Below are 25,905 nucleotides of genomic sequence, written 5' to 3' on the forward strand. Positions count from 1 at the left end.
GGACTACAACTCCCGGCGCCCCCGGCGCTGCGGGCACGCGTTCGCGCTCGCGCTCTGCTCTTGGCGCAGGCGCGCTGCGGGGCCGGGCGCGGTGACGGGCGGCGGTGACGGGCGGCGCGGCTGCGCTCAGCGCTCRCCGCCTCTCCCCGCGGCGGCCCGGGTGCTCGTCCTGCCCCTGCCACCGGCCCTGCTCCGCGTCCCGCCTGCCGAAGAAGAGGCCGCCCCGGCCGTCCCGCGGAAGGGCTGATTTGCCGCCTTCCCGTTCGCTCCTGTTTCTCCGCCGCCGCACGCGTGACGCCTTTGTCAGGCTCCGGGCCSTCGGCTGGGCCCGCTCCTCCGCCCGGGGCCATGGCCGAACAGACGGGCTTGGCGCTGCCGCAGACCATGGACAGGTACGGGGAAGGAACGTTCGGGCTGGGCCTGTGAGCCCCCCGCGGCAGATTTGGGGCCGGTGTCGCGGATCTGGTTTAATCTTTTGCTTTCTAAAATGCTTGGTGGTCTAGACGAAGTTGTGCKAGCGCTGTCGTAAATCAGCGCGAAGTACAGCGAACAGATAAGGGGCGTGGGGTGATCGCTCTCGCAGCCCTGGGTAGCAGAAGGTGCGTGTGTGTCTGAGCTGGGACGGGCCCTGTCATAGCTGGGGGTTTGCAGGAGCCTGTCCCTGGCTCTGGAAGAGCCTCCGGGTRTGGAACGCACAGACGTGCACGTAAAGTGAGGCACCAAAAGATGACCGAAGCTGAGCTGGCGTTGTGTGTTTTGTTGCTGGTTTTATGATCTGAGGAAAGCCTACTATTGCTTGCTGGAGTGTTGTTAAAAATTATAGTCAAAATACTTAAGMCTTTTTCTTCCTCTGTAATTACTAAYGTGTAAATTGAATTTATTACACGTTTTCTCTTTATGCTTTTATTTGAATATGCAGCACTTTCATCGTGTTCCACRGAGCACTTAAGATTCCTTAAGTGTAATTCTGACTCATCCAAGAAGCCCTTGCAACCCGTCCCTACAACCATTAAACCACATTCATAGCCTGTTATTGCAGGAGTTGTAATAGCCTGGTGTCTCAGAAGGTTAGGACCCAGAAGCAATCAGACTTCTGTTGATGAACCTKTTAAGTTTTCATAAGGCAGCAAAATGAACCCTGGTGATTTTATCCTTTCCAGGTCACCTCTAAGGAAAGAGTATTTAGTGAAATGCAGCCTGTCATSAGTCAGGTGATGGAAACACAAACTATGTGAGGCAGGGGTAGAACTTGTGCCACTGGAAGTTGGGGATGAGAAGTTCCAGTTGGATGTAGAAAGAGGATAAAATGGTTTGGGGAGAGAGGGAAAGTTTGTATTTTGGAAAAACTGAAGAAATAAGAGATGACAAAGGGACGATTCAAGTTATGATTTAGAACTGTGACTGTCAAGGCGGACTGGCAGCCAGGAATCACAAGTGTATTTCCATAGTAGATTTTTAGAAGTCCTATCAGGAAAGTGTTCGGTTTGATACACTTCAGTGAGTGAAGGGAGTAAAAGGGATAATCAAGGAAGACAAAGGATCAAGAGGAGGATGATAGAATCATTGTGTAGGTAAAAAGAGGGAGGAAGGAAAAGGTCAGGAAGGGAATTGCAGAATCAAGTCCTCTTAAATTGAAAAAAACCCCACAGAACTTTCATCTTTTTCCTCAATTTTGTGGTCCAGTAATCTATGATATTTTGTGTTTTGGAGTTCTAGGAAACCATGATGCTCTGAGTGGATACCTTGCTGTCTGTGGCTATTGTATCACATTATGATGGYCTAGTTCACCCTGTTGGGAAATGGMTGTAAGGTGSCATTTATAATCATTATGTGACCAACTGTTGAACAGTTARTTAAAAGAAAAGAGTAAATTAGGTAACTGGTTGCCAACTGATCGCTGTTGCTGGAGATCTGAAAGCATGCACTGCTTTATATACAAGGATCAGAGCTCTCAAAGCAAGTTCTTTAAATCTGTGAGAGGGAACAGTTGGATTCTTCTCTTGGCTCTTAGATTCTATACCTGTGTGATTACAGGTTTCTTTCCTTAATAAAGCAAGTTGGATTTCTCCAGTGCAAGGACTTTCGGGATAGCATCTCCCCATTGTTGCCTGGGATTCATCTTTCTTTGATTATTTTGTGCTTTATCCTTTATTTTCCCTGCATAACTTCAATCTGGAAGCAAACCATGGGTTTGTTACATAGAATGTAAATAGCTGTTAAGATGTAAGGAGTTAGTTACTCAATATTTCTAGTTAAGGATTGTATACTTACCTGAAGGATTGGCTACAGTACAAATAGAAGCAGCATGACCATGAAGGGACAGTACAYTGGGGAGTTGTTTCATCTGCAGCATTTAGGGAACTGATCCGTATGATTGACGTGATCTTTTCTAGCCTCAAAATTGGAATTTCTATCCCTCTTGTATTTTTTTTCTTCTTGTTCATGTTCAACTAACAGTTCCAGATAATAAGTCTTAAAATACTGTCTTTTTTCTGCAAGCAGGAGTCTTTTCAATCTATGGTAAAAAGCCATATTCATGAACTAATGTGTATACGTGAAGGCAGGGATTAGTAATTTGTCTAAATTGTGAGATTTTATTAGTATTTCATTATTTTTAATCCCTTTGTTCATGTTGGTTTAGTGCATAAATGAGAGAATTATAGTAGTCTTCATTAAAACTTGAAATTATGTGGCAACGGGTTTTTTATGTGCTGTTAATCTGAGCTGTAATCCTAAAATGTACTCATATTTTTAAACTTTATTCTCTTGAAATCAGTTGAATTACACATGGATTGCTTTTGCAATTAATTATGCCCAGGCCTCAGAATGTTTTTTAAAGCATGATTTGTGGTGTTTCATATACTATCTAAATTAAAGACAACTGTTCCCTTCTTTCCATATATTTGCCACCTGGTCAGAACATGGTCACCATTGCTTTCTGTTATTTCAGTCTTCAAAGATGTTGGTGAAARTGTGATAGATATGAAGGCTTGTGCAGGTACATGCTGAAGAATCAATATGGTTTAGGATGGTTTTATTTTTGAATTAGAATTCTTTGTTTTCTGGGTGGATGGTAGCTGCTCAGTTGTGGTCAATATACTTCATTTAATATAAAAATGGTTTATGTGGTTTATTTAATCCTTGATGAAAACTAGAGCAACATGACGTGACTTTAATTCTCTACCCTTGCCATTCCTTATTTAAAGGACACAAGAGAGCTGAAATTGCAAGTAGACTTTAAAAACAATTAAACAATAAATTGTAGTTTGYTTAAGAAATTACTCCTACTGTCAAGAGAGGAATACTGTTGCAACTAAATTTTCTGTTTGCCAGCTCATTGATTTATTGGAAAAATGCTAGCAACTGTAGTTGAAAAATTGCAAAATAGCATTGGGTTTTCTATTTCAGTTTTTTGAACTGTCATCTGATTCCATGGTAATGATTAGTTGTTTTTTCCCAAGAAAAAAGAATATGCAATGGCTTTGTACATAATTTTCAGTTTCCAATTACCATTTGTGATGGTACTCGTGTTGATAYCAGTCCTTCCCTTGCCTCCTTGAAAGTGCAGGCACTGATTCAGTTTTATTTGCACAATTAACTGTTGATAGTTTAATAATCTAATACACAGTTTTGGATTAACACCTTAATGCTACAGCCTAGACAAAATTAGTGTAATTAGTGCTGTGTGGTCCTTGACTGAAGACTTTTTCTGAACATCATAAACTTGTACTGGATGTTGTGCTCTGATTTTTCTCACTGACTGAAGCTGACAACGAGTAACTCTTTATARGAGTGGAGTTCAACCAGATAAGRTATGCAGAGTGATCAGCAACATAAAACCCAATCTGGGATTTATGTATTATCTTTATTTTTCACAAAATGCCATCTCTGCAGTTACTCCGTCTGTTTGTTCTACTTGTACTGGTTAARTATGTCTCTCTTCATTTTCCTACCTGAAGTTTTTTTCTTCGTGATAGTTAAACTCTTTTKAGAGAGGTTTTCCTAACTTCTGGTTGAAGTYTGTCAGTGTCTAGAAGTACCTGGCTTTGTGTTATTCCTTGAGAGTAGGTTATTCATGCTTAGAAGGAAGGGTGGGTAAGAGTAAAGAATGGACCATGCTGGTTTAATCTCTACCAGAAAGGAAACAAGGTTTCCYTTTCCYTGCCTTTACCCCAGCTGATTGGAAGCTGATGTAGGTTTGAAGAARGTTTGAAACAATAATAGCTTGCCTTTTTCATTACTGCTTCATCCCAGGTACATCCTTTACTATTTTGCTTCTCTTGGTGTTGAATGTTCTATATAGATCGACTTCTTCCTATGTCTTACCAGTGAAGATGATTAGTGCACACCTAATGTCAACCTGTAGACTGTCTTTTGTCCATGGGAAATATAAAGGTGTCAGCATGTTATTTAATAAAGTATCTTAACCTTTTGAGTGTCTCCTTATTTACATTACTTTTCCATCTTGGATGTGTGGTTCGATATGCTTAGTAACAAATTTACATATTTTAATTGCTGCTTAAAAATTAACTTCTACCTGCAGAAAGATTTATTCTTCCTATTTAAGTGTGRGGAAACTCCTGAGAGACAACTTAAAATTTGTTGTACTCAAAATCTTGGTATCCCATGTGTTATGAAGGCATTCAAATAATATTTGCATTTGTTGTATTCACTTTATCTTGAAAGGCTATACAAACCCCTGTTTATTGATCCTTTCCATATAAAAGTGTTCAGACTCTGTAATAGTGCTTACAGCTCTGATGGTTTGCTTTACCATGGTGTCTTAAAGTACTCACTGAAGTTAAAAYTTTTGACAATTAATGGAAATGTGTTGAATAAAYGTGTGTATAATAATTTACAGAGTAATRTCAAAAGGTTCAGGTATCAATTTTGGATCATCTTTWAAAAAGTAACACTTAAAATGRTAATGAATATGCCAGYTGTTTTGGACTTATTTGRTGTTCTGATGTCTTAACCTGCTTAKGGCCTTTCTGCACTGYACAGAGGGTGGAAAATTCCTGGTCTGAAAATAAGTRCTTTTTGATGCACCTTTTTTCCTTCTCAGCTGCAGAATGGGCCAAGTACTAGATTTTTATAGAATGTAATAAGTACCTTTATCAAAAGAGTGCATGACTTGCTTATGCTTTTACTGACATTTGTAGTTTACCACAAGTAGCAAGTTCATTGTCAGCGCAGAATAAGAGGACTCAATCTGAAGTGGTTAAAGCAAAATGCTTCTGGCTGATGTTTCTAAATGCAACTGTTGAGATTACATAAGTTGGTCAAGGGGCTGGTCCACATGACTTACTAGAAAAAGCTAGAGGGAACTGGGCCTGCCTGAAGAAGGGATGGCTTGGGAGATCTAATAACCTTCTGTCTCCCTAGAAGGTTGTTCAGAAGACTGACTGTGGAGTTTCCTGGCTGGGTGATGAGAATCAGCTGTAAATTTGAACACAGAAGTTTTCAGCATGTGAGGATGGGGTGAGCTTGGGCTCAGGTTGCCCAGGGCAGATGTAGATCTCTGCCTAWGGGGCTTTTCAGGACCCAGCTGGAGAATGCTCTGCTGAAGGTAGTGTTGCTTCTGTCTTGAGCACGATGTCTGACAAGATCTCCTGTGGTCCCTTCAGCCAGTTATTCTGTGATACCAGGTGTAGATGCAATTCCAGTTTAAGTGGGAAAACAGCACAGTATCATTTGCACTGCATAACTTAAGCATACTATGCTGAWGGTGCCAATAGGGAGGTACAGTCCACTGACACCTTCTAGCAAATCCGCACTTGGCTTTTTTTAGCACCTGCTGTGAAATTTGTACCTAAAAATTAAGATGAAATCTTTTCTAGTTGGACTGGAATGCTGGGTTTTTTTCTCTAAGATTTTTTGCTCCTGTCATGTTAATGCTAATATGAGTGCTTTTTACCAAAAGTTTTCTAATWTTCAGTGGAAGTGCTTATGGTCAGAATTTTTGTGTCAGTGATTCTAGGGAAGGATTATATATATTATTATAACACTAGTGTATGGTGTATGATAAGAAAACTTACAATCGAAATGTCCACTTTTAAATGCTGGTTAAAAAAAATTAGACTGATACTGTGTTAAATCAGGGACTAGTTGTTCATTTGTTTCTAACTTAAGATAAAAATGAAACTGGCCTGCTGTATAGCAGTTTCCCATATAACAAGTAAATACCAGTTGATTTAAGAGCTAACTGTGGAATCCTTGTATGTGTTTATGTTTGGAAACAACTCTCACAGAAGCACACTTTTTAGATAAGTGTTGTTAGTGTTTCTAGATTTTCAGGTGATTGCTGATGAGAATTRCGGACTATTTAGTGTTCTCACTTAATGTATCTCTGCCAGTTTCCTGCTGTGTCTATGCAGCTCTTCTTCAATGTGTACATATTAAAAGAAACTGCTAACACAAGTGGGAAAGTGTGAAATTACAGCGTTGTCATGGACAAGAGGGGCTGGCATTTGGTGATTTTTTTTTAAAGTATTTTGATGTAATTATTTCTTCACAATCTTTCTAGAAAAAGACAAGACCCTCTATTTTAAACCTGTAATGTGGTCATTATGTACCTTCCAGATCACTTCTCATTTATTTMTTCCAAGTGCCTCCTTGTGGAATGTGATTATTTTTGTTTAGAGATGGATATTTTTATTGGACTAAAATGTGCCAGCATAAGTTAGCTTTCTATGAGGGATATAATTACAGCAGACCATGTGCAGCGTGCTTGTGACTGTTCTACTGGTGAGTCATGCAGTCAGTTCCACAGCCTGTCGAGGAGAGTTACTTAATGTTATGATCAGACACCTTGCAGTTTTGTGCATATTTATTCAGAGTAAAGACATTTCCAAATTTTCAGTGTCTGCCACATTTGATTGGTGGTTTTTGTTGTTGAGATACTAACATCCCAAGAATTTATCTTTTTGGCATTTAAARTTTTTTGGTAATTTTTAGGTCAGTAATTGTTCCAATTTTTATTATTAGGATTATATAAGATGATGACTGACTTAAGTAGAGCTTTTCGGTTTGTTCTCTTACACTGTAAATTATCTGGTAAAAAATAGAACTTACAAACTGAGTGTAACTTGAGTAATAGTGTCTGTCATAAACCTGAGTTCAAAGCAATTTGCTTGCTTTGGAGTCTTCCACTGTTTGCAATTTTAGGACTACACTTCCATTCTTTTTCTTTTCTTTGGAATTACACAAGGGGAAGATTGCTTACCCTGTATGGTCAGTTTAACCTTGAAACTCTCAAGGAATACATAAAAAAATAAAACTTCTATTTCACAAGTACCTTCCCTAAAAATTGAATATAAAGCAAGGAACCATATTTGGTTTCTAACAGATGTCTATACTAATGTGTTTACTTTTGTAACTAAAGCTACTCTGCCCAAAGATTCATTTGTACTTCTGCATTAACTGTGTGACACTGGAAAATGACTGCAGGAGATTGAGCTCACATGATACGGACTCTGTGAATAACTTTGCATTTCTTATCATTTGCTTATCAGACCAACAGCTTAGTGGTTACAGTTTTAGGCAGGTCAGAGTTGGTCTATTCTRTATGTAGATCACTCCTGATATTTGTAGCATCTGTCATTTACTCTGTCCATGCACCATGAATACCAGTATTGGTATTTTTCTGATGCAACTCCCTTCCCCTTTCCCCCAGTTCAAAATAGCATTGTTTAATGTTGTTAAATAGAAACTATGTATTTTTGTCTTCATTTGGAGTCTGCTCATTCTACAAGCAATTAGTAAGTAATAAAGATATTTAAAGTCAATTCAAGGAAGTAACTTTAAATAGCCTCTAAAACATAATTTCATRGTTGCTTCATATCTTTGTTACTTCCTATGTTTGTAATTATTGACAGATGTGTCAAACAATGCATGAGAAAATGTTTTCTCTATATAATATGCTATCTGCATTATAAAAAAAAAAAACATGAAAATTTTAAAGGATTCACTTTATGCTATTAGAATTCTTCACTGTTTGCTGTGTATGTATTGACTACTTGTCAGCTTTCTCTTCAAATCATGTTGCTCAAAGCATGTTTCAGTTTTGGAAATATTTTGGAAATATATTCCAAAATGTGTGTGGRGAGTTCTTTGTTTAGGGTTTTTTTATTTGGTTCTTCTTTTTCCACTTAGTTTTAGCCACTTTTGTTTTTCCTTCTAATCATGATGGTAAGATTGAGCTATAATTGAGAATATATTTAAGCTTGAATYGAACTTCTGATAATCAGTAGATCTTTCTGGTGCACTTTCTAGTTAATTATTCTATGAGGTTTTTAATGTGTTTGTTTACTGGGGTTTAGTTATCCACATGCTTCTATTAAAAGACTTTTAAAATCTAGTTTATACAATGTCATCCYGAGGGTAGAGGAAGTTAGAACCTGTATGTGAATACCACTTGTGTGACCATATGTTCACACCAACCTTAGCTTGATATTCTCTGCTTGAGCTGTTTCTATTGAAAGCGCTGTTTTTGTAGTAGTTACTGTTATATCTAGATTCTTATCTTTAACACAGCATTGCACCCTATCCCTGATGACTAGGCAGAGCAGAATTGGGTATAAGGTCAGATGACTTTCAGGACTTCCTTTGAGAATTTTAGGCTTGGTTGCAAGGTGACAGCATGTTTTCTAGCTGAGTGATACAGGCTGGCATATGGCTGCTATGCCATGCTGCTTTAAAAGCATCCGCTAAAGTCACGATGGTGCATCTAAGACTGCTATTTTTGCACTGGTATCTGTTCTTCACTCTGTATTTCCCTTGTGTGWTTTTCCCCTTRGAACAGTGTAAGGGKTTTTTGAGTTTGATAGGCATGTCTTGGATTGAAGATAAAAGTATTTTCTGCTGTGTTTGATGGGCAAGAAAATAATGGGGAAAGAACGGTGTTYCATCTAAAATCCTCCAAGTGAGTTCATCTCTTCTGGCACCTGATCTCTGTGAAGCATGACRTAAGCTAACATTTCTTGGGTTAATGGTATTCCTCTCTTTGTAGCCTTTATCAGGGTTTTGTAGGCTAGGCTTGTGACCAGGCAGTGGCCCTCTAGCACAAGATCTTACTGCTTCTGGTTTCTTCACATGCAGGAAAAGGAAATGTTTAGTGGTAGAACTTGCAATGTAGTATTTCTCTTGCTTTTTTGAGAGAACAGTTTGCTGTCCCCCTACTAAAATTCCAGCCAACTCCAAAGCAGTCTAATGCTACTAGATAACTCAATTTTTCTGACATCCTAGTCTTCCAACTTAAACATGATCTTGTAGTCTTAGAATGTAGTTGGCAAGTTTAGTGCAAAGCTTATCACTGTTCATCATCAAAGATATTTTATCTGTTGRCATAGACTACGCATAAAAAGTTGTTATGAAGCTCAWGAAAAAYTGCCTCTTCCAAATAGCAGACTTGTGGGTCATCCTTGAGAASAGTGCCTTTTTATGGCCAGTTATTGAAATGCTTTCAGTCATTTCTTCCAAGATATGTTTTCACCCTCACTGACTTGTTTCTCTSTGCAATTGTTGCTATCAGTTATGTTTCAGCCTGTTCGCTTGCTTCTTTTTAGATGTGAAATTCAATTSCAATAAGCTGCTCAGACACTTGGTGCCTATCAGGACAAGGATGGTTTACTCTTACAGCAAAGTATAAGCAAATTCCTGCCACTTTAAGGAAAAGAGGTGTGCTTTGTGATGTAGGAGAAATGCAGAAAATTTGTTATTTTATGAAAGAACTGCAATGWGAGGGGAAATGCTTTTTTAGCTCATGATTCTAGAACATGTCATGCATGTTCAAATTTGTATTTCCCAAGGTAAGAGTTTGGTCTAAAAGTCTAGTAGAACTTTCTTTTCTAAGAAGTTTTCTAGTTTTGGTGACCATTCGTATTTGTGTGCCACTGAACATAAGGATGGAGGTTCCAAGATGTTTTCGATTCCCACTTGCAGTACTGAATATTTGAAACCAGATCATAAAGCAGCTGTTCTGTCCCAGTCTAGCAAGTTGTCTTCCATTAAGATATGTTGTGGATATATGTGCTGGGTTTATGGGGTTTTAGAAATTTTTGCACATCTTTTACTAGTGTGCATATATAATCAACATACTGCTTTTAAATTACTTTCTTGTATTGCTTTATACAGTCACGCCTGCTTGAAAACAAAGCTGTTTCGTGATGAGTTCAGCTTTCACAATTTGAGTCAGATTTTATTTAAATAATATGAATTAGATACTGTCTTTACTCCCATCTAAGACTGGTTCTGCAAAAAAGTAACCTTTAGAAAGAGTATAGTTTCATAAAAAGGAGAGCAGTCTGCTTCTAGGTATGTCTGATACTGGAGATCTTAGGGATGTGCTGGAGCTGTAGGTCCAGCCCAGGTACTGGAGAGAGTGGCCACCTTACTGGTAAAAAACCTGTGGTTTGGAGGAGCTTGTTTTTAGGCAGGCCTTGGCTTCTTAGATTAGTCATGTAACATTTGGAATATAGGATCTCTCGTCTTCAATACAACTTTCTCTCCATCTGCTCTGCTATTAACACAAGCAATAGTCTGAAAAGAGTTTGTCTTTGCTAGAGAAAAAAAAAAAACAGATTAAAAAATGCATTATTCTCAGAGTCAGATTAGAATTTTTGAGACCAGAAAGCTTCATCTGCTGGGGAGCTGAATCTAAAAGGYATTTGTAACCTTATATTCAGAGGTGCAGTAGTGATATTGGTCTGGCGTTTTGTATGTTTTGTTTTGAATTCTTTTTTTAAGCCAAGGAAGTGTGGAAAAATACATTAGTGTTATTGATTTGGCTATGTAGAAAGTCATCAAGGAAAAAGGTTTGAGTTTCTATCAGAAACAATGCTTTGTTCCACCTTTTCAGCCCTTTCTATTTCAGGTTATCTGAGTAGCAACCTGATTCAGTGGTAAGAATCAAGGTCATATTTTATTCAGTACAAGAAAATGGAAAATCTGGCAAGAGCCTGGATACCTGTTTTGAAATGGCTTTATTTAGTCCTTTCTGCTACAGCTGCTGTCAATGGAAGGAGATAAAGCTGATGACAGTATACAGGGAATTTGATGTTCATTATTCATGACTTGCTAAAGGTTGAAGTCTGTAAAGGATTYTGTTATTCCTTTCATAGGTCTTTCAGGTTTTCAGATACGATTGGCTGGGGAGAAATGGGATGAAGCAATTAAAGAAAGATGCATATTTTTCTTGACTTACTAACCTTGACAGAAAACTTGAGAACAGAATTTAATCTACAACCATGACAATTTGTCATGGACAAATTCACTAGTTAAAATTGCAGCATAGCAAGATTATGTTCATGCTTAAATCTGTCCTTAYTTGAATAAACTCTGGATTTGCATTTCGTGATGGTATCCTCACCTGTGTAGCTCTGTTGTAAAGCCTTTAATTCATAAATGAAAATCTGAATTACAAATTTAGAGTAGTTGCAGACTTAAATAGGRTGTGGAATGAATAAGTGAATGTTTACCTGTAATGCAGAAAAAAGTGCTGAAGAGAAACAATTATCAGTAGTATGTATGGTATTATTTGTTCTTTAAAGCAAATTTGGGGGTTCTAATGTAAATAAAAATCAATAAACAATGCAAGAACTTGTGTTCTGTAAGAACTCCTTRATAGTGAGTTCARTGAAACAACATGTCAGCCTTACTTTGTAATCCTTACAAATCTTAGTTGTGGTCTCAGCTTTTTCATCTGGATTCTTACTAACTTGTGCCTGGTCTTTGTTTCCTCCYCCTGCTTAGGAAGGTTCATGTCTCCTTTCCTTTGGGACTACAATAAGTGCATATTGGGATCAAGAACATAAAAAGAAGGGTTGTGTTAACAGGAGTGCCTAACATGACAATGTCCATATAAACCAATGTGGGGAAGGACAGAAAGAAGCCAAGTCAGACTTTGATTTTAYGTTTGCATTAAAATGAATGGAAGAAACTATACTTGTGATTCCAGATGTCAATTATCAACTGAAAAGTCTTCTCAAATGTAAACTGAGGCAGCTCTAGTTTTAGGCCACTACAGTATAAAATTTACATCTGTACCTACTATAATGTGTTCTGTACTTAAAACTGGACGTGTGGACATGACACGTTCACGTTACGGATAGTTCAATATTTATATTGCCTTTTCTCCAGTCTTCCCTGGAACCTGAATCTCAAATTGTATTCCCTTTTATAAGTATGCCAGTAATAAATTGCTACARGTTGATTTCTGCTCTGACACACTTGCAACTTTTTCAGTATACTTTTACTRCTATAGATGTTAAAAAGATTTAGTGCTTTAAAAGATGTCTTGCAAATATTTAATAGGCACAGTTATTTCTATTGAAAAAATATGGTTATTCTTCTGTAAAGAAACACAATTTACAAATAGAATAGTACCCCAGACAGTGAGGTCTTAAAAGCTGTTAGATAASAATATTCCTAATTTCTTGAAGACAAAATTAAGTTTCCCATTGCAGGTTCCCCGTTCTTTTTCCTCAAAGAGGAGTTAAAACCAGACAAAAACAAAGTGAGAGGAAAAGCATCATGAACCACTGTAATATCCTGGCATAGAATCCACAGTCATGATCCTTGAATAATGAAGTCATTTTGTTTAATAGTGTCAGAGCATTTCTCAGTTTTTTCTCCTCTTAAKTGCTGTTACTGGTTACACATAAGAAACTTTTCAGTGTTTCATTTTAATGATGTTACTCAAGTTGTTAAGAGAAGAAAACTTCAACATCAAAATAGTGGTGCAAGACTTCAGTTAGGGCGCAATGTCTAATTAGATGATGTCTTGGTTGTTAAATTATAGGGATGTGGTTGCTGTGCTCCTTTATAAGGGTTTAACTATGATTAAAGTGGCTTGCATAAAATATTTTTTTAAATCAAATCATTATATATATACTTATGTTTATAATAAGATCTTCACTTTGATAGATTCTGGTATATTGGGTAAACTTCAGTATCTTCAGTATGGGAATTAGCAAATTGTTTCACAGTAAAAACTAAATTATTGGCTGACCATACCTGATATTTTCCTACTTTAGATCCATATTGTGCTTTCTCTGGAAGATGTAAGTTGTCCAAAGGTCTAGCCTAATCATCAGACCAGATATCTGGGAGTTTGTAGGTTCTGTGCTCACTTCAGGTCAGGTTGTATGTACTGTCAGTCTTGTATTGTCTCCTTATAGAATGAATATATTTGAATTTTACGTGTCCATGTAATTCTCTAGAGCAGAAACTTTCTTCTCTACTGGTACGAAAGTATTCTTGAAGTACTTTGAAATTTAATTTATATTATACAAAATCAGCTTGTGTGAACTAAATATCTTTTCAAAGAGAGGGAATTAATTCGATATAATTATTAAGGGTGTTTTGTGATATATTGTATCATTTGTGTTGTTTTATCATTTAAGAGGATTGAATTTAGTTTTCCAAGTAACAGACTACAGTATTGATCTTATATTTTTAAAATTCAAAAAACTTACCAAAATGTTSTAGAAGGAGATGATAATACATTAAAAAAATATATGGATTTTTCATATGTTGAATTATTCAAAAGTTAGACTACAGTCTCAATGCTTTTTAATCATAAATTATCTAGAAGTTTAATTAATAATTCAGTATGTATAAAGCAGTTGTTTGGCTATCTGTAAAATTACGTTTATTATGTTACTATTTTATAGCAAAACTGTGGTAAAAAATACTTACATTTTGATGATTKAGAATGAAGTAACAACCATCATCTCCTCTAGGTGCACATTTTTTAAAGCTGCATGCTTTCAATGTGAATGTTTATTTTAAGCATGTAAAAGTAGCAGAAAATATCTTTTTTTTTCCTTCCTGTGATTACAGAAGCTGCTGGGTTTGTTTTGCTACCGATGAGGATGATCGGACAGCAGAGTGGGTGAGACCCTGCAGGTGCAGGGGCTCTACCAAATGGGTGCATCAGACTTGTCTGCAGCGCTGGGTGGATGAAAAGCAAAGAGGAAACAGTACTGCTAGAGTTGCTTGTCCTCAGTGCAATGCAGAGTATTTAATAGTATTTCCAAAGCTAGGTAAGACATGGATCMTTTCAATTGTTGTTTATTTGTTCTCGCTTTCTTTTTTACTCCTTTCTTGTGCTCAAAGCACCAGTTCTGTTGAAAACTTGTCTATTCCCTTTTCTAGACAGAAATAACTTTATRTTCTGCTTGCATCCTATTTGGTGGCTTAGTTAAATACCTTGTAAAAATTCTGGATGTGTTCCATTTTGGTATATAGATAAATCTTGTGATTGACCTGTRATTATTTCCTGGTTAATGGGATTATTTTTCTTGTTGAGCAGAAGGTGGCTTCTTTCAGCAATTGCCACTGAGCACATAAACACACACTTTTTTTGACTCAGCTTGCAGAGACATTTACCAGAGGAAATTCAGAGGAGAGAACCTTACTAAGCAGCATGTGGTATTACTAGAGAAATATATTTTCACTTTGGTCAGGAGGTGTTTCTGTGTTAATATTGCCCTGTAATCAAGAGGCAGAATATTTATGATTGCTGGGCTCTAACTCTGTTTGTCAAGGTGAAAAAAAAAGGTTAGACATGATCTTACTCGAGTCGCCAAGTAGGATAATGCACAGCACATGGCATGTGTTTAAATTTGCAGTGGTTGCTGTTATTTCAGCCCTTGTTTGCCCAYGTGTTCTAYGGGATATATTAAGTAAAGCAAGAAAATGAAATGTTGTCATGGAAACTTAAATTTTGTTTAAAAGTAAAACTGCTTGTTTAAGAAATGGTGRTGTAGCAAGTGCATGCAGGCATTTAGAGGATTTTAATTTTTTTTTTTTTTTAAGTATCTTCTGTAATGAAACAGCTGAAAATAACTAACTGCCAGTTCTTTGGAATGGGACCCCTTTCCTGTTAGTTTAAGGCTGACAAAATTAAGGTGTCAAGGGAATTTTGAGTGATGACATTTATTTCCATGATAGAAAACTGAGTAATAGGAAAGAAAATATACACAATACTGTATTGTTGCTATTAAAAAAAACATAAACCAGAATGGAACTTACTACAAGTTACTTACTTAACAACCGCAATTCAGCTTTGCTGAATAAGGTAAATCTCCATCATAAAAAAGGCATCAAACAATAACATTGGCTTTGGGAAGAAAACTGGGTTTATATCTGGACACAAAATGCACTACAATACTTGACGCTCTTTAAAATTCTTATTTGTGTCTCAAGTGATGAAATTGTAATGTGAGCTGCATTTGAATTTTATTTTAACAGTGGGAAAAAGGGGAAGCAACTTTAATTTGGACAGGACACATTAATAGCAGGCAAATTTTAATTTGTTCCTGCAATTTGTGGCATACTGTATTTGAGAGATTCCTAGATTCCAACATTCCTGGATTCTGAAACTGGCCTAAAATTCTTGCATGAGCTTGTCCAACTCTTGCATGCAGATGTGCAAGACTCCCTTTCACGTATTTTGATGTGATGTATCTTCCGTCACAATACCATCTTTTTCCATTTTTAAAGATAAGGGCRTAAAAAAATCAGACTTGTGTAAGAGTACACAAGACATCTATAGTAGAGCAGGGAAATGAATCTGGGTCCCTGGAACACGAATCAYGAGCTTGAGGTGCCTTGAACAAGTGACACAGTCTTGCCCTTTTGTAGCTCTTCCTAGTAACCCAAAGCTGTTACAGGACAATTCAACTACAAGTCAGTCAAGGTCACACCAGGCAGCCTTAGGATGTTTCCAAGAAGCCGTGCTAGTTTCTTCTTGTTTCTTCTGCAGCAGGTGTCTTTTGAAGACTTTATTAGTCATACCCTTCAAGAATCTAAAATTACTTGAGCAGGGAAGAAGTAACAAGTAAAGTTTCTCTGAGGCATCACAGTTTAGAAACTTATTTACATTAAGACTTCCCTAATGTACTGCTGGAAACTTTTTTCTAAAAATTCTGTGAAAGGACACCCCCAACACAAATTTTAATTTATTATTATAGTATAGAAGTAATATCTACTTGAGGAGATATCAGTGACTATCTTTGTAAGTAACAGTGGGTGTCTTTTATGTATTTTCCAAATCCAAAACAACCTCTCATGGTGTATTTCAAAATCCCAATTCCAATTCAAATTTGATAGTGCCTATCAGTTTTGGTGATTGGTGGTAATGATGWCCTTGTGTGCCATTTTCTGCTCTTCTGAGAAACTGTCACTAAATAGAAAAATATTATTACCACYTTAAAAGTAACCAAAAATAATTGTTTCAGTTTAATAAACAGAAAACAGAGTTTGTCAAAAAAGAAAATTTAAAGCAGGACAGATTTTTCCAGATGAAAAATATTTTTGTTTTGTATTTCCTTCTTTGTGTRTTAGTGATATTTATTTTCCTGTTTCTTACTCAATACCATCTTAAAAAAAAMCCAAAATATTTTTGTCTTCCTTTCTCACTACTGCCTTCCTAAGAGCTAATTAAAAGATTGTTTCAATATTTTTTTTCCTGGTATTTTCTCAATGTTCTGTACCCAGTTCTCTAGCTAGGCTTCTCTTAATTAGTACCAGTAGGTGCAATTTGTTAGTACTTGTAGTGTTATAACAACCTTTAGTGTCATTTGACTCTCTTGTCTTCAGACATAAGTTTTCAAAATGGTACARCTAAACAACTTTTTCAGTGACTCTGGGAAACAGTCAAGATGTGTAAAYTACTGTGCATTTAGCACTTGCAGTTATGACCTTGTTGTTACTTCCAGCATTATTGACAGACAACCCAGCACCTTCTTAAGTGTGTTCTGGAAAGTTAAACAYAACTGTTAAGAGTTGAACTAGATGTTCCTGTTGCTTTTTTTCACCGACTTGAGCTGAGTAGAACTGGGGTTTTTGAAATCATTCATGATAAAGTTGTTCTCTAGAGAAAGAAGAACCAACTAAATCATAAAACAGGAGTCACAATTTTGTTACTGTGGRTAAACTTTGAGAGACATAGAGGATTAGTACTTGAGGAATGCCTGTAGGCTGGTTTCGAGAATTGTCACTGATTTTGGTAGGRAAAAGTAGGAGGGAGCTAACAGGAACTCTTTAGGCATATGAGTTGTGGGAGGACAGTATGTATGTAGAATTTGTTGACAAATACRAAAGTAATGTGGATTATGGTGATTATGTTTTTCACTTCCATATATATATTTCAGTGTTCTGGCTTTTGTTTCACCCATTCTCTTGCAGTCCCTCAAAGAAGAGATGCAGGCATTGCCCTTGTTTACCTCACCACAGGTGGTCAGGGTGTTGTCTTGCCCTGTGTAAGTCTGGAAAGTGCAGTTGTGCATAGATAGAACAATGAAACTATTCATGTGTTGTTGTCAAAGGCTCTGAATAACCTGAATAGGAGCATTTTATCCTCCAGTGTTTTGAGAGGTGATCCTCTAAACATACTGAATGCAGCCTCTTCTAGTGGAAGGAATCTTTTGTATTAACTGTGCTACTTTTTACTGCATGGTAGGATAGTTTAGTGACAGAATTTTCAGGTGAAGCTGTCAAAGATAAGGACATGAAGTACATAACAACAAATCACTATYTTTTCCTTTTGAAAACTAAAATACCTAACAAATAAAAAAACCACTRAGCCTAAAATGGTTTCTAAGAAAGAACAAAAGAATTTGTATTCAACACMAAGGAAACTAAGCAGTAGGCAAATTAGTGCTGGAAGTAGTATATCAATCTCTTGGAAAGATTATGTGGTAAATTAAATGGTAGGTAGAAAGAAGTTACAAGTCTAGCTTAATAYCTTTTTAATTACATATTCTCACTTAAACAGCACGTGTTGTATGTCAGACTTGTATTTTGCCTCATTTTTTTTTCTTRTTGGTGATAGATTCTGACCTTTCTACAATATGTTTTTATGTATGTATGTATGTATGTACATATATCTATCTTGAAACCTTACTTTTCCTTTATCATAGGTCCAGTTGTTTACGTTTTGGATCTTGCAGATCGCCTGATCTCAAAGGCATGTCCCTTTGCTGCAGCTGGAATAATGGTGGGCTCTATATACTGGACAGCTGTTACGTACGGAGCCGTGACGGTCATGCAGGTACACACCAGTTCCCTCTTMTTACTGCCTTGGAAAGCAAAAGTCAATTCAGACTCCTCTTTCCTTGGCTTAAAATATGCTTAGTTGCTTTCAGTGTAACAAGTGAATTCAAGATGGTTTTTCACCTTTAACTGGTCAGTTTGTAAATCCAAGTATGCCTGTTCAGGTTCAGTCTGCACCTAACAAAGGCCACTACTGCTCTATCTGGCTGCCCTTTGTATGGCAGATTGGTGTGCCCAATTCTGTTCTCATAGAAAAGGTGCCATTACCACCCAGCTACCAGTAATGAGTAATTCTTCAAAAATGGACTCGAGATTTAATCTTCTCTCTTACCTGAAGAAAAACTTTGCTAGTAACATTCAAAGGATTGAAATTGAAATATCGGATTTTTTTTAAATGTGATTTTTTTACATGTGTAAAAGAAAATACATGCTCTGCATGATGCAATTCATTCATAAACAAGAAATGCAAACCRCTGCAAATTAGTAGTATGCTCTTCTAATTACTTTAGACTGTATGATTACTTGAAAGGGGAAAAATACTCYTCTTCTGTTCTTGTGTACTTGCTATTTCAATATAAAAATAATGTTGACAGGTGGTAGACTGTCAACTATGGAAAGACTTACTCATAACAGTCCTAGTTCAACCACAAGACCAGAGTTTTCAGAGACTGTACCATCAGAAGCACCATCCTTACCATCTGAGTTGTTGATTCCTCTATCAAGTCCATAACCTGTGTTTTGCCTGAAAGCATAAAAGTGTTTCTGATGCTAATTCAGCTGTAGATATAATTAACAAATCTGTGTGTTAATAAATAGTCCTCTACACAGTTCTAATTTTGAAGATAGAATCTGGTCTGTCTCCAYGTAAGTAATTTGGCACTAGTTCTTGGATTGTGTGGTACTACCCTGCAGATCTGCAGATCACTTCMTCAAGACCATGTGCTGTTTTGGTTCCATTTGTATGTGATCTGAAAGCAGAAATAGAGCCCAAATGAGTGACTGCAGCCTCCCTGTACCTGTGTGGCCAAGGCTCAAGCAGCTGCATAAGGGACGTGTAATGGCTTTCAATACCATTTCCATKCTAGTGAGTCTGTATTACAGAATGGTGCACTTAAATATTTTCTCATTGGATATTTTGTTCTTGTGGTTCCAACAGGAACATTACAACCATCTGTAATACTACAACCAGACTTATGAAGAGCACCAGTCCTTTTCTCCTTGCTCACTGCTACACTGAGACTATTTCTGTAGGAAATTGTGACCTTTTTAGCTGCCCTAGAGCTCCATAACCAAATGGAAAGATAAATGCTTCTTTCTGAAGTTGTTTTGCTTTTGAAATGAGGATCTGTCTAAACATTAGTTTAGGCAGCTGGTCAAATCCCAGGTATGAAGAATTAGCTATTTTCATGATTTTATGTTTTGATTATATGGATGGCATGCTGGGCAAGAGGATAATTTATTTTTGCTTGTAAAGAAGAAGATTGGGTAGTAGARGGAAACTGTTCCACCCCTTTTGCCACCCAAACCTTGCTTGGTTTAATACAGCTTGTTTCCTGATGCATTTCAGACTCCTTTCCTTCAGTTGAAGTGCCATGGAGAAGCACAAAAGCTATTTTTAAAGCTATTTTAAGCTTCAGGTGGAGAAAAATAAATGCAGAATTGACACTGTGGTAGCTAAGTCAGGAACAAATCAGGTAGCGTTACTGAAAGCAGCGAAATACAGTAATTAAAGCAGAAAGAGACAAAATATGAGGCTCYTTTTGATGGACAGTGACTATAAGGRAAAAAAAGGATAGTGTGAGACTTCTCAGTTTGGGTAGAAGATACTGAAGAAGCTGGAAGACAAATGCTGAATGTTTTTTCAGGAATAATCTTTTGGCAGGAACAGTATTGGTTATGCCTATTTTTAGAGGCTGTGGTAGATAACATAACTTCCTGTTCTAGAGGCATAAAATGGAATGATTTTCAAAGCAAGGCAAAAATRTACAGTTTGAAGGTACTGTGGTACRTTAGCGTAGCTTCTTCCTTGAGTCCTGCCTGTTCCAGAACTACTGGGTTTGAYGTTTTCTTTTTTAAAATTTTGCTATTGTTTCATGTTCTTACCTCCTAATCCTAATTTTTGTGCAAATGAAGACTTGATAAGTTATTGTATTTGTGGGGAGAATGATCAGTCAGTGAAAATACATCAGAAAATCCAGTGCCTGACAAACGTAATTGTCTAGTGGTTTTAGTCTTCCTGGACTCTTATAGAAAAAGTAATGAAAGAACCTTTTCTTCCTGGAAGCACTTCAAGGACTTTCTTAGCATTTAATGCTGCTTAAATTGAGACAACTCAAGTRGATATCTACCACTCTAATGTCTTTTTTTTATCCTCAGTCCTATTAGATTTTTTTTTTAAATTAAAACAATGTACTTTTTAGAAAACATAAGGCACTGTTCTGTTACAGTTGTAATATTTGCATTTTATAAATTGGAAGATCTGATTAATTTATATGCCAGTAGTATATATACTACTGTACTACGCAGTAATCCTTTAAAATCCTTGAACTAACATTTGGAAATAAGGTACATGTGAAGATACACTGCTATTTCCACTACAGTTGAAATAATGTACATCTTCCTCCATTGTCCAGAGAAACAATCATTAAATACTGTGATCTCTATTTCTTAAATAACATAAAATTTTGGTTAAAACATCCTGAGATACTTAGTAACAATTTGTCCTTTGAACAGTAGTATCTGAGTGTAGAATTAGTCACTATAAAACTGTAAATTCTTGATTGCATTTTGGAAAGTCTGCATTAGTACTGTTTCAGATGTTTAAGCTTTTACTTACACAGAAACAGGTGAAACTTCTCTTGAGGTGGTAAGGAATCGTGTTACAACTCTCTGCAAGATTAATGATTTGCAAAGTAGGGCTGGTAGCTCACCTGCATTATGCTCCATAAGCAACCAAAGACASAAAGAGAAAATTGAGTAAATTAGGTAAAACAGTATTACTTTCTTATTTAATTTAAAATGTGTGGGCAGCTTGAAACAAAATCAACTTCTTAAGTTACATTTTTGTTCAGTTGTGGCCTTTGTTATATTTGTSAACTATATGCATATTTTCCAGGTTGTGGGTCACAAAGAAGGTCTTGATGTGATGGAGAGAGCTGATCCTTTATTCCTTTTGATTGGCCTTCCCACYATCCCAGTCATGCTAATACTGGGCAAGATGATCCGTTGGGAGGACTATGTGCTCAGACTGTGGCGCAAATACTCTAATAAGCTGCAGATTTTGAACAGCATATTTCCAGGTAATGTGATTAAATTTAAAAGGAAATGCCAAGATTGAATTTCTGCCTTTAGGAGATGGGGATAGGCAAGTCGTTTTTGCCATTTTTAAGTAAAGGTGATYAACACCATCCCTCTATTTCATGTTCACTCAGATTGTTTGTATAATATGTCCTGAAACAGGTGGGGCAGGAGTAGCAGGAACTTGGGTTCAGTTCAGGCTTTAATAATAAAACAAGCTACTAAAAATCATGGGTCTTACTTGAAAGTAAAAATTATTGCAGTCATTTAATGGAAACAGATTATTCACTGGAAGAGGGATAGTTTTCAAAAAGTGGTTGGRCTGTAGATTTGTAGGGGAGTGGGCAGTAATGTGCTTTCTCTGTTCTTTTTGAGGCRGGGACTATGTAACCTTTTCTTCCTCCATTGTTATCACTTTAGGTATTGGATGTCCTGTTCCTCGTATCCCAGCAGAGGCCAACCCTTTGGCAGATCACGTCTCTGCCACGCGTATTCTGTGTGGAGCTCTAGTTTTTCCTACTATTGCCACAATAGTTGGCAAGCTGATGTTCAGCAGTGTTAACTCAAACTTACAAAGGACAATCTTGGTAAGATTCAGTACTGTTCATTTCACAAATTGTTATAATAAAGGAATGGGTAGTGTTGTGAAGGAGTGAGGCAAAGGAAAAAGGAACATAAATTGATCCAGAATTTTAAGAGGAGCATGTGATTAAAGGAAGGAGTTTTTAAAAATTGCCTGTCTTGGCATTGGACAAACATTAGGTGTGTGAAAGACTGTCTTTATGACTGAAATGAAACACAGTTCATGACAAGGCCAAAACTTTTATCTGGCACTGCAGCAGGCAGGCCTAGCAGTAATTCAGGGTGACAATGAAGATGAGGAGCCAGCATCTTCTAAGAACAGGCTCTTCAAGGGAAGACTGTGGCTTATGTTATAAACTTTTCCATATTAGATCGTGTTTTTGAGAGAAATCCTTTGCTTATTTTAATAAGGAGAGGAAAATTAACTCTCCATAGAAGTCACATGGAGGGGGAATGACAATCTCTTCCTTTGTGAATAACCTCTCTGGTTGCAGCCTTTCAAGGGGAAACATCCTGAGTTTAGTAACACAGTATCCCTAGTCATCTCACTGTCACTTCAGCCCTTRTTTTAATTCCTGCCTGTTAATGGACTCTCTTCTATATGTAACAAACAATTATRTTACAAATGTTCATGCAGACTAGAAGCTTCTTGGTGTCTCATTTTGAGGACTTGAGATAAACATATTGTAAAGCTTTCTAGAGGGAAAAATTTTTTACAAGAATAGATTTTATTTTACTCCACTTTTGGCAAGTGCCATTTTCACAGTCTAGTTAGAGAATGGTTATGACTATTATTCCTTGTGCCATGCATAGTATATATTCAGAGAAGGGAGATACATATTTGTATTTTCTTTGTTCTTGAAATAAGATGTATTTTGATTTTTTTGAGTTTAGAATATTTGTGAGACTTCCAAGCCAATACAAGCTTTTATAGATTCAGTATGTAATCTCTTTAAATAACATTAACCTCTGTAATAGTGCATTGTAACAGAAAACTTTGAGATACTAATTTGGAATTGTACTAATTAGTTAATCTTTAGAAGAAAATACCATATGTTTAGAAAACAAATCTTTGACTGGAAATTTTTAGGAAGAACATTTGCAATGATATGACACTGAACTGTGCAACAGGTTTTCAAAATATCTTTTTGTTTCAGGGCGGAATTGCTTTTGTTGCTATAAAAGGAGCTTTTAAGGTTTACTTCAAGCAGCAGCAATATTTGCGCCAAGCTCACCGCAAAATTTTAAATTATCCTGAGCAAGAAGGAGCGTAAAGCTGTAACCTCCAGATGTCACACAGTCTCACCTAACAGGTTTCTATGTTGTATTGGTTCCATTGTTATTGCACAGTAGTGGAAAATTGTGATAAGTTGCTGCTCCTCTATTTTTTTTTTTCATTAAATACAATAAAGCACTGTCTTGTGGCAGGGTAAATCCTTTCAGCAACACTGAACCTAAGAATGTGACTTGGCTTTCATTATTTTTTGAGTTTTTCTGTTGGGCAATAGGCTTTTGAATTGTTCTTTGAGCCAATRTACTGATGGGAGAAAAAAAGAATCAGCTACAGAACATGTTAAAGGTAGTTAATATAGGCTATATCCAAATGCCTTTTCTATAGGTGTTTTCATACCCACGCTGTCATTCAGCTCAGCATTTCACACAATGAAGGRAGATTGTTTTAGAAAGGGAATGTGAGTCATTACCGAGGAGAAATAATTTCCTTGGGTTTTGCTGGTATCAAACAGGGAGTGTGAAATACTCAAATGACAGAGAAAGCAGAAGATGGATCATTCTCTACAGGACTTGTCAGCTTTAAACACCTAAGTATTAGGTGTTAAAATTAGCATGGCTTTCGGGTGACTATTTTATTACTGGTAATTTTCAGTGTCCTGTTGTATCTTCTGCAGTGCCTAGTGACATTTTCTCATGGCTTTACTGGTTTTTAACTGGTGCTGGATAGCATTTTTTCCTCCACAGTAAAATAATTATAAGGGGGAAGTAAAAWTCAGTTGCTTATTTTGTAGTTAAGTATTAGAACACTTGTTTATTTTCCATATTCCTTTAGATTGTGTAAATCTAAACCCATACAAAAAAATGTGAGAAAACAGCATTGAACACTAAAGCTATATTTGAACTGACAGACAGGGCATCCCCCTTAAGCGTCCAGACCTGAGTGTGTAACTCAGCTCCCTTCAGGACTGGAGTGGAAGAGCTGGCAGCAGGGGGGTGACACTACACTTTGGGTACCTGATCTGAGCATCCTGCCCGTAGGGCTCCATTTTGTAAAAGACTAAAGGATAAATCKTAAATGGGTATAAAGTTTATTTATACCGTAAACTTTACTATTCCAATATGTCTAAAGTAGTCAGCTGAGGGAGACGTTAGCACTTCCATTATTTGATGTATTTATAAACCTAATTTCAACAGAAACTGACTGTTTAGTGAAGTTAAATTTTGACAAACGTAAGACGCCCATTTCATATTCATACCAGACCTAATCTAGATTTAGTATTTGAAGTTCTTTCTTAACAAAGTTTTTTTTTTGTTTTTCTCTGGATTTTTTCTTTTCCTTGTTCATATTAGTATGTCTAATGCATGGAGAATGGCTTAAAAAAATCTTCTAGTGGAATTACTCATAAGTAAATATTTCTTTTCACCAGAAATGAAGTAAATGCAGAATGGACTTCCTATTTGACTGCAATAATGTATGTTAAGAGAAATTCAAAATGAGGTACCTTTTCTATAGTATGTTTATCTTAATTACCAAGATGTAATATTTTAAATCTGTACAAAAATGTATATAAAGGCCAATTAGTATTAAAAACCTATACAGGTATTAAGAATTATACACTCAATCAATATAGAATACTTTTGAGGCTCTTGCTGTAATGGAAGAATTACTATAACCTTGTAAGTCTGCTGATTATATTTGTCTTAGTGGGCTCACTTTTATATGAAACCTAAATTGAGTAGCAGCCTGTGAAAGTTGCTACTCTCTGTAACATAGTCTTGAAACAATATAATATGTATTTCTTACAGRATTTCTCGTTTCAAGAAAACAGCTTTTCAGTGGTCTTCACTGTATATATTTCCAAGCAATTTATTACTGTTTTTTAAAGTCTCATGGAGAGAATTGAGTGATGTAGATTAGTGGGTTTGAAACCTGTTTCATGGGAAAGCTCATTGTCTCCTCTGCAAGTTAAGCTATTGTAAAAATACAATTATAAAATACTGTATGGACTGTAAGATGATTTCACATGAGTGGTTAAAGGTCATTACTCTGTAAATCTTGTTTTTAAGTATTGAAAATTATAGTTATGTTGAATTAGGTTGAATAAATATTTTTTACACTCCTTAATGTATTTTGTCAGTTGAACAAAAAGCCTGTAGCAAAATTTGTGAACGGAAACTGTGTTCTAATGCAACCAAAGGATTTGTGTAATTAMTTTTAAGTTGGTATAGACTAAAGAAATGTCTTTGTGATGAAGAAAGAATTACTTTAAGACTGGAAGCTTACATTTAATTTTTTCCCTCCTCTAGTGATCAATAAAAGATGTAGGGAAATGTGTTTCTCAGACATTTAAAGCATAAGCATTGTTGCAATGTGGGCAGCTTCCAGTAACACAGAATTGGTGCCAGGAGTGACTACATATCTTTAGGCTGATGTGCAGCATTGATTTGGGCAATACATTGATCCCTCTCCATTGAGAAAGATAATACTGGGTGGAGCAATTTTATTTTTCTCTGATAACCAATTTATGTCCCATTACTTTCAGGACAGGGAATATGAAATGTTACCTAGCATTGTTCAGTATACTCTCATCTGTAACATGGTTTCTCTTAGACTTCCATTACATCCACCTAAGGGCACAAATTATCTGAGCCATGATTATATAAATACACAGGAGCTGCTTCTCCCCTTCTCTTTTTCTTCTGCCTTAAACGCTTAGATTTAGATGGATCCCT

At 36.6% G+C, this 25,905-nt stretch overlaps 1 protein-coding gene across 2 annotated transcripts; it reads left to right on the forward strand.

Annotated features, from left to right (window-relative positions):
• The first annotated feature begins 88 nt into the window (after positions 1 to 88).
• Positions 89 to 25,292, forward strand: MARCHF5 (membrane associated ring-CH-type finger 5). Of its 2 annotated transcripts, none has more exons than XM_057381169.1 (6): positions 89 to 392; positions 13,843 to 14,045; positions 17,928 to 18,058; positions 21,176 to 21,359; positions 21,778 to 21,944; positions 23,097 to 25,292. In XM_057381169.1, the coding sequence occupies exons 1-6, from the start codon at positions 349 to 351 to the stop codon at positions 23,211 to 23,213; spliced, it is 846 nt and encodes a 281-aa protein (XP_057237152.1). In that variant the 5' UTR covers positions 89 to 348; the 3' UTR covers positions 23,214 to 25,292. The 2 variants fall into 2 exon arrangements, with proteins under 2 accessions (XP_057237152.1, XP_057237159.1); XM_057381176.1 differs by having other exon boundaries at positions 17,958 to 18,058.
• The last annotated feature ends 613 nt before the right edge of the window (positions 25,293 to 25,905 follow it).

This window comes from Malurus melanocephalus, unplaced genomic scaffold, assembly GCF_030028575.1.
Source record: "Malurus melanocephalus ecotype Western Australia unplaced genomic scaffold, MMel_1.1 scaffold_12, whole genome shotgun sequence".
NCBI classification, from domain to species: domain Eukaryota; kingdom Metazoa; phylum Chordata; class Aves; order Passeriformes; family Maluridae; genus Malurus; species Malurus melanocephalus.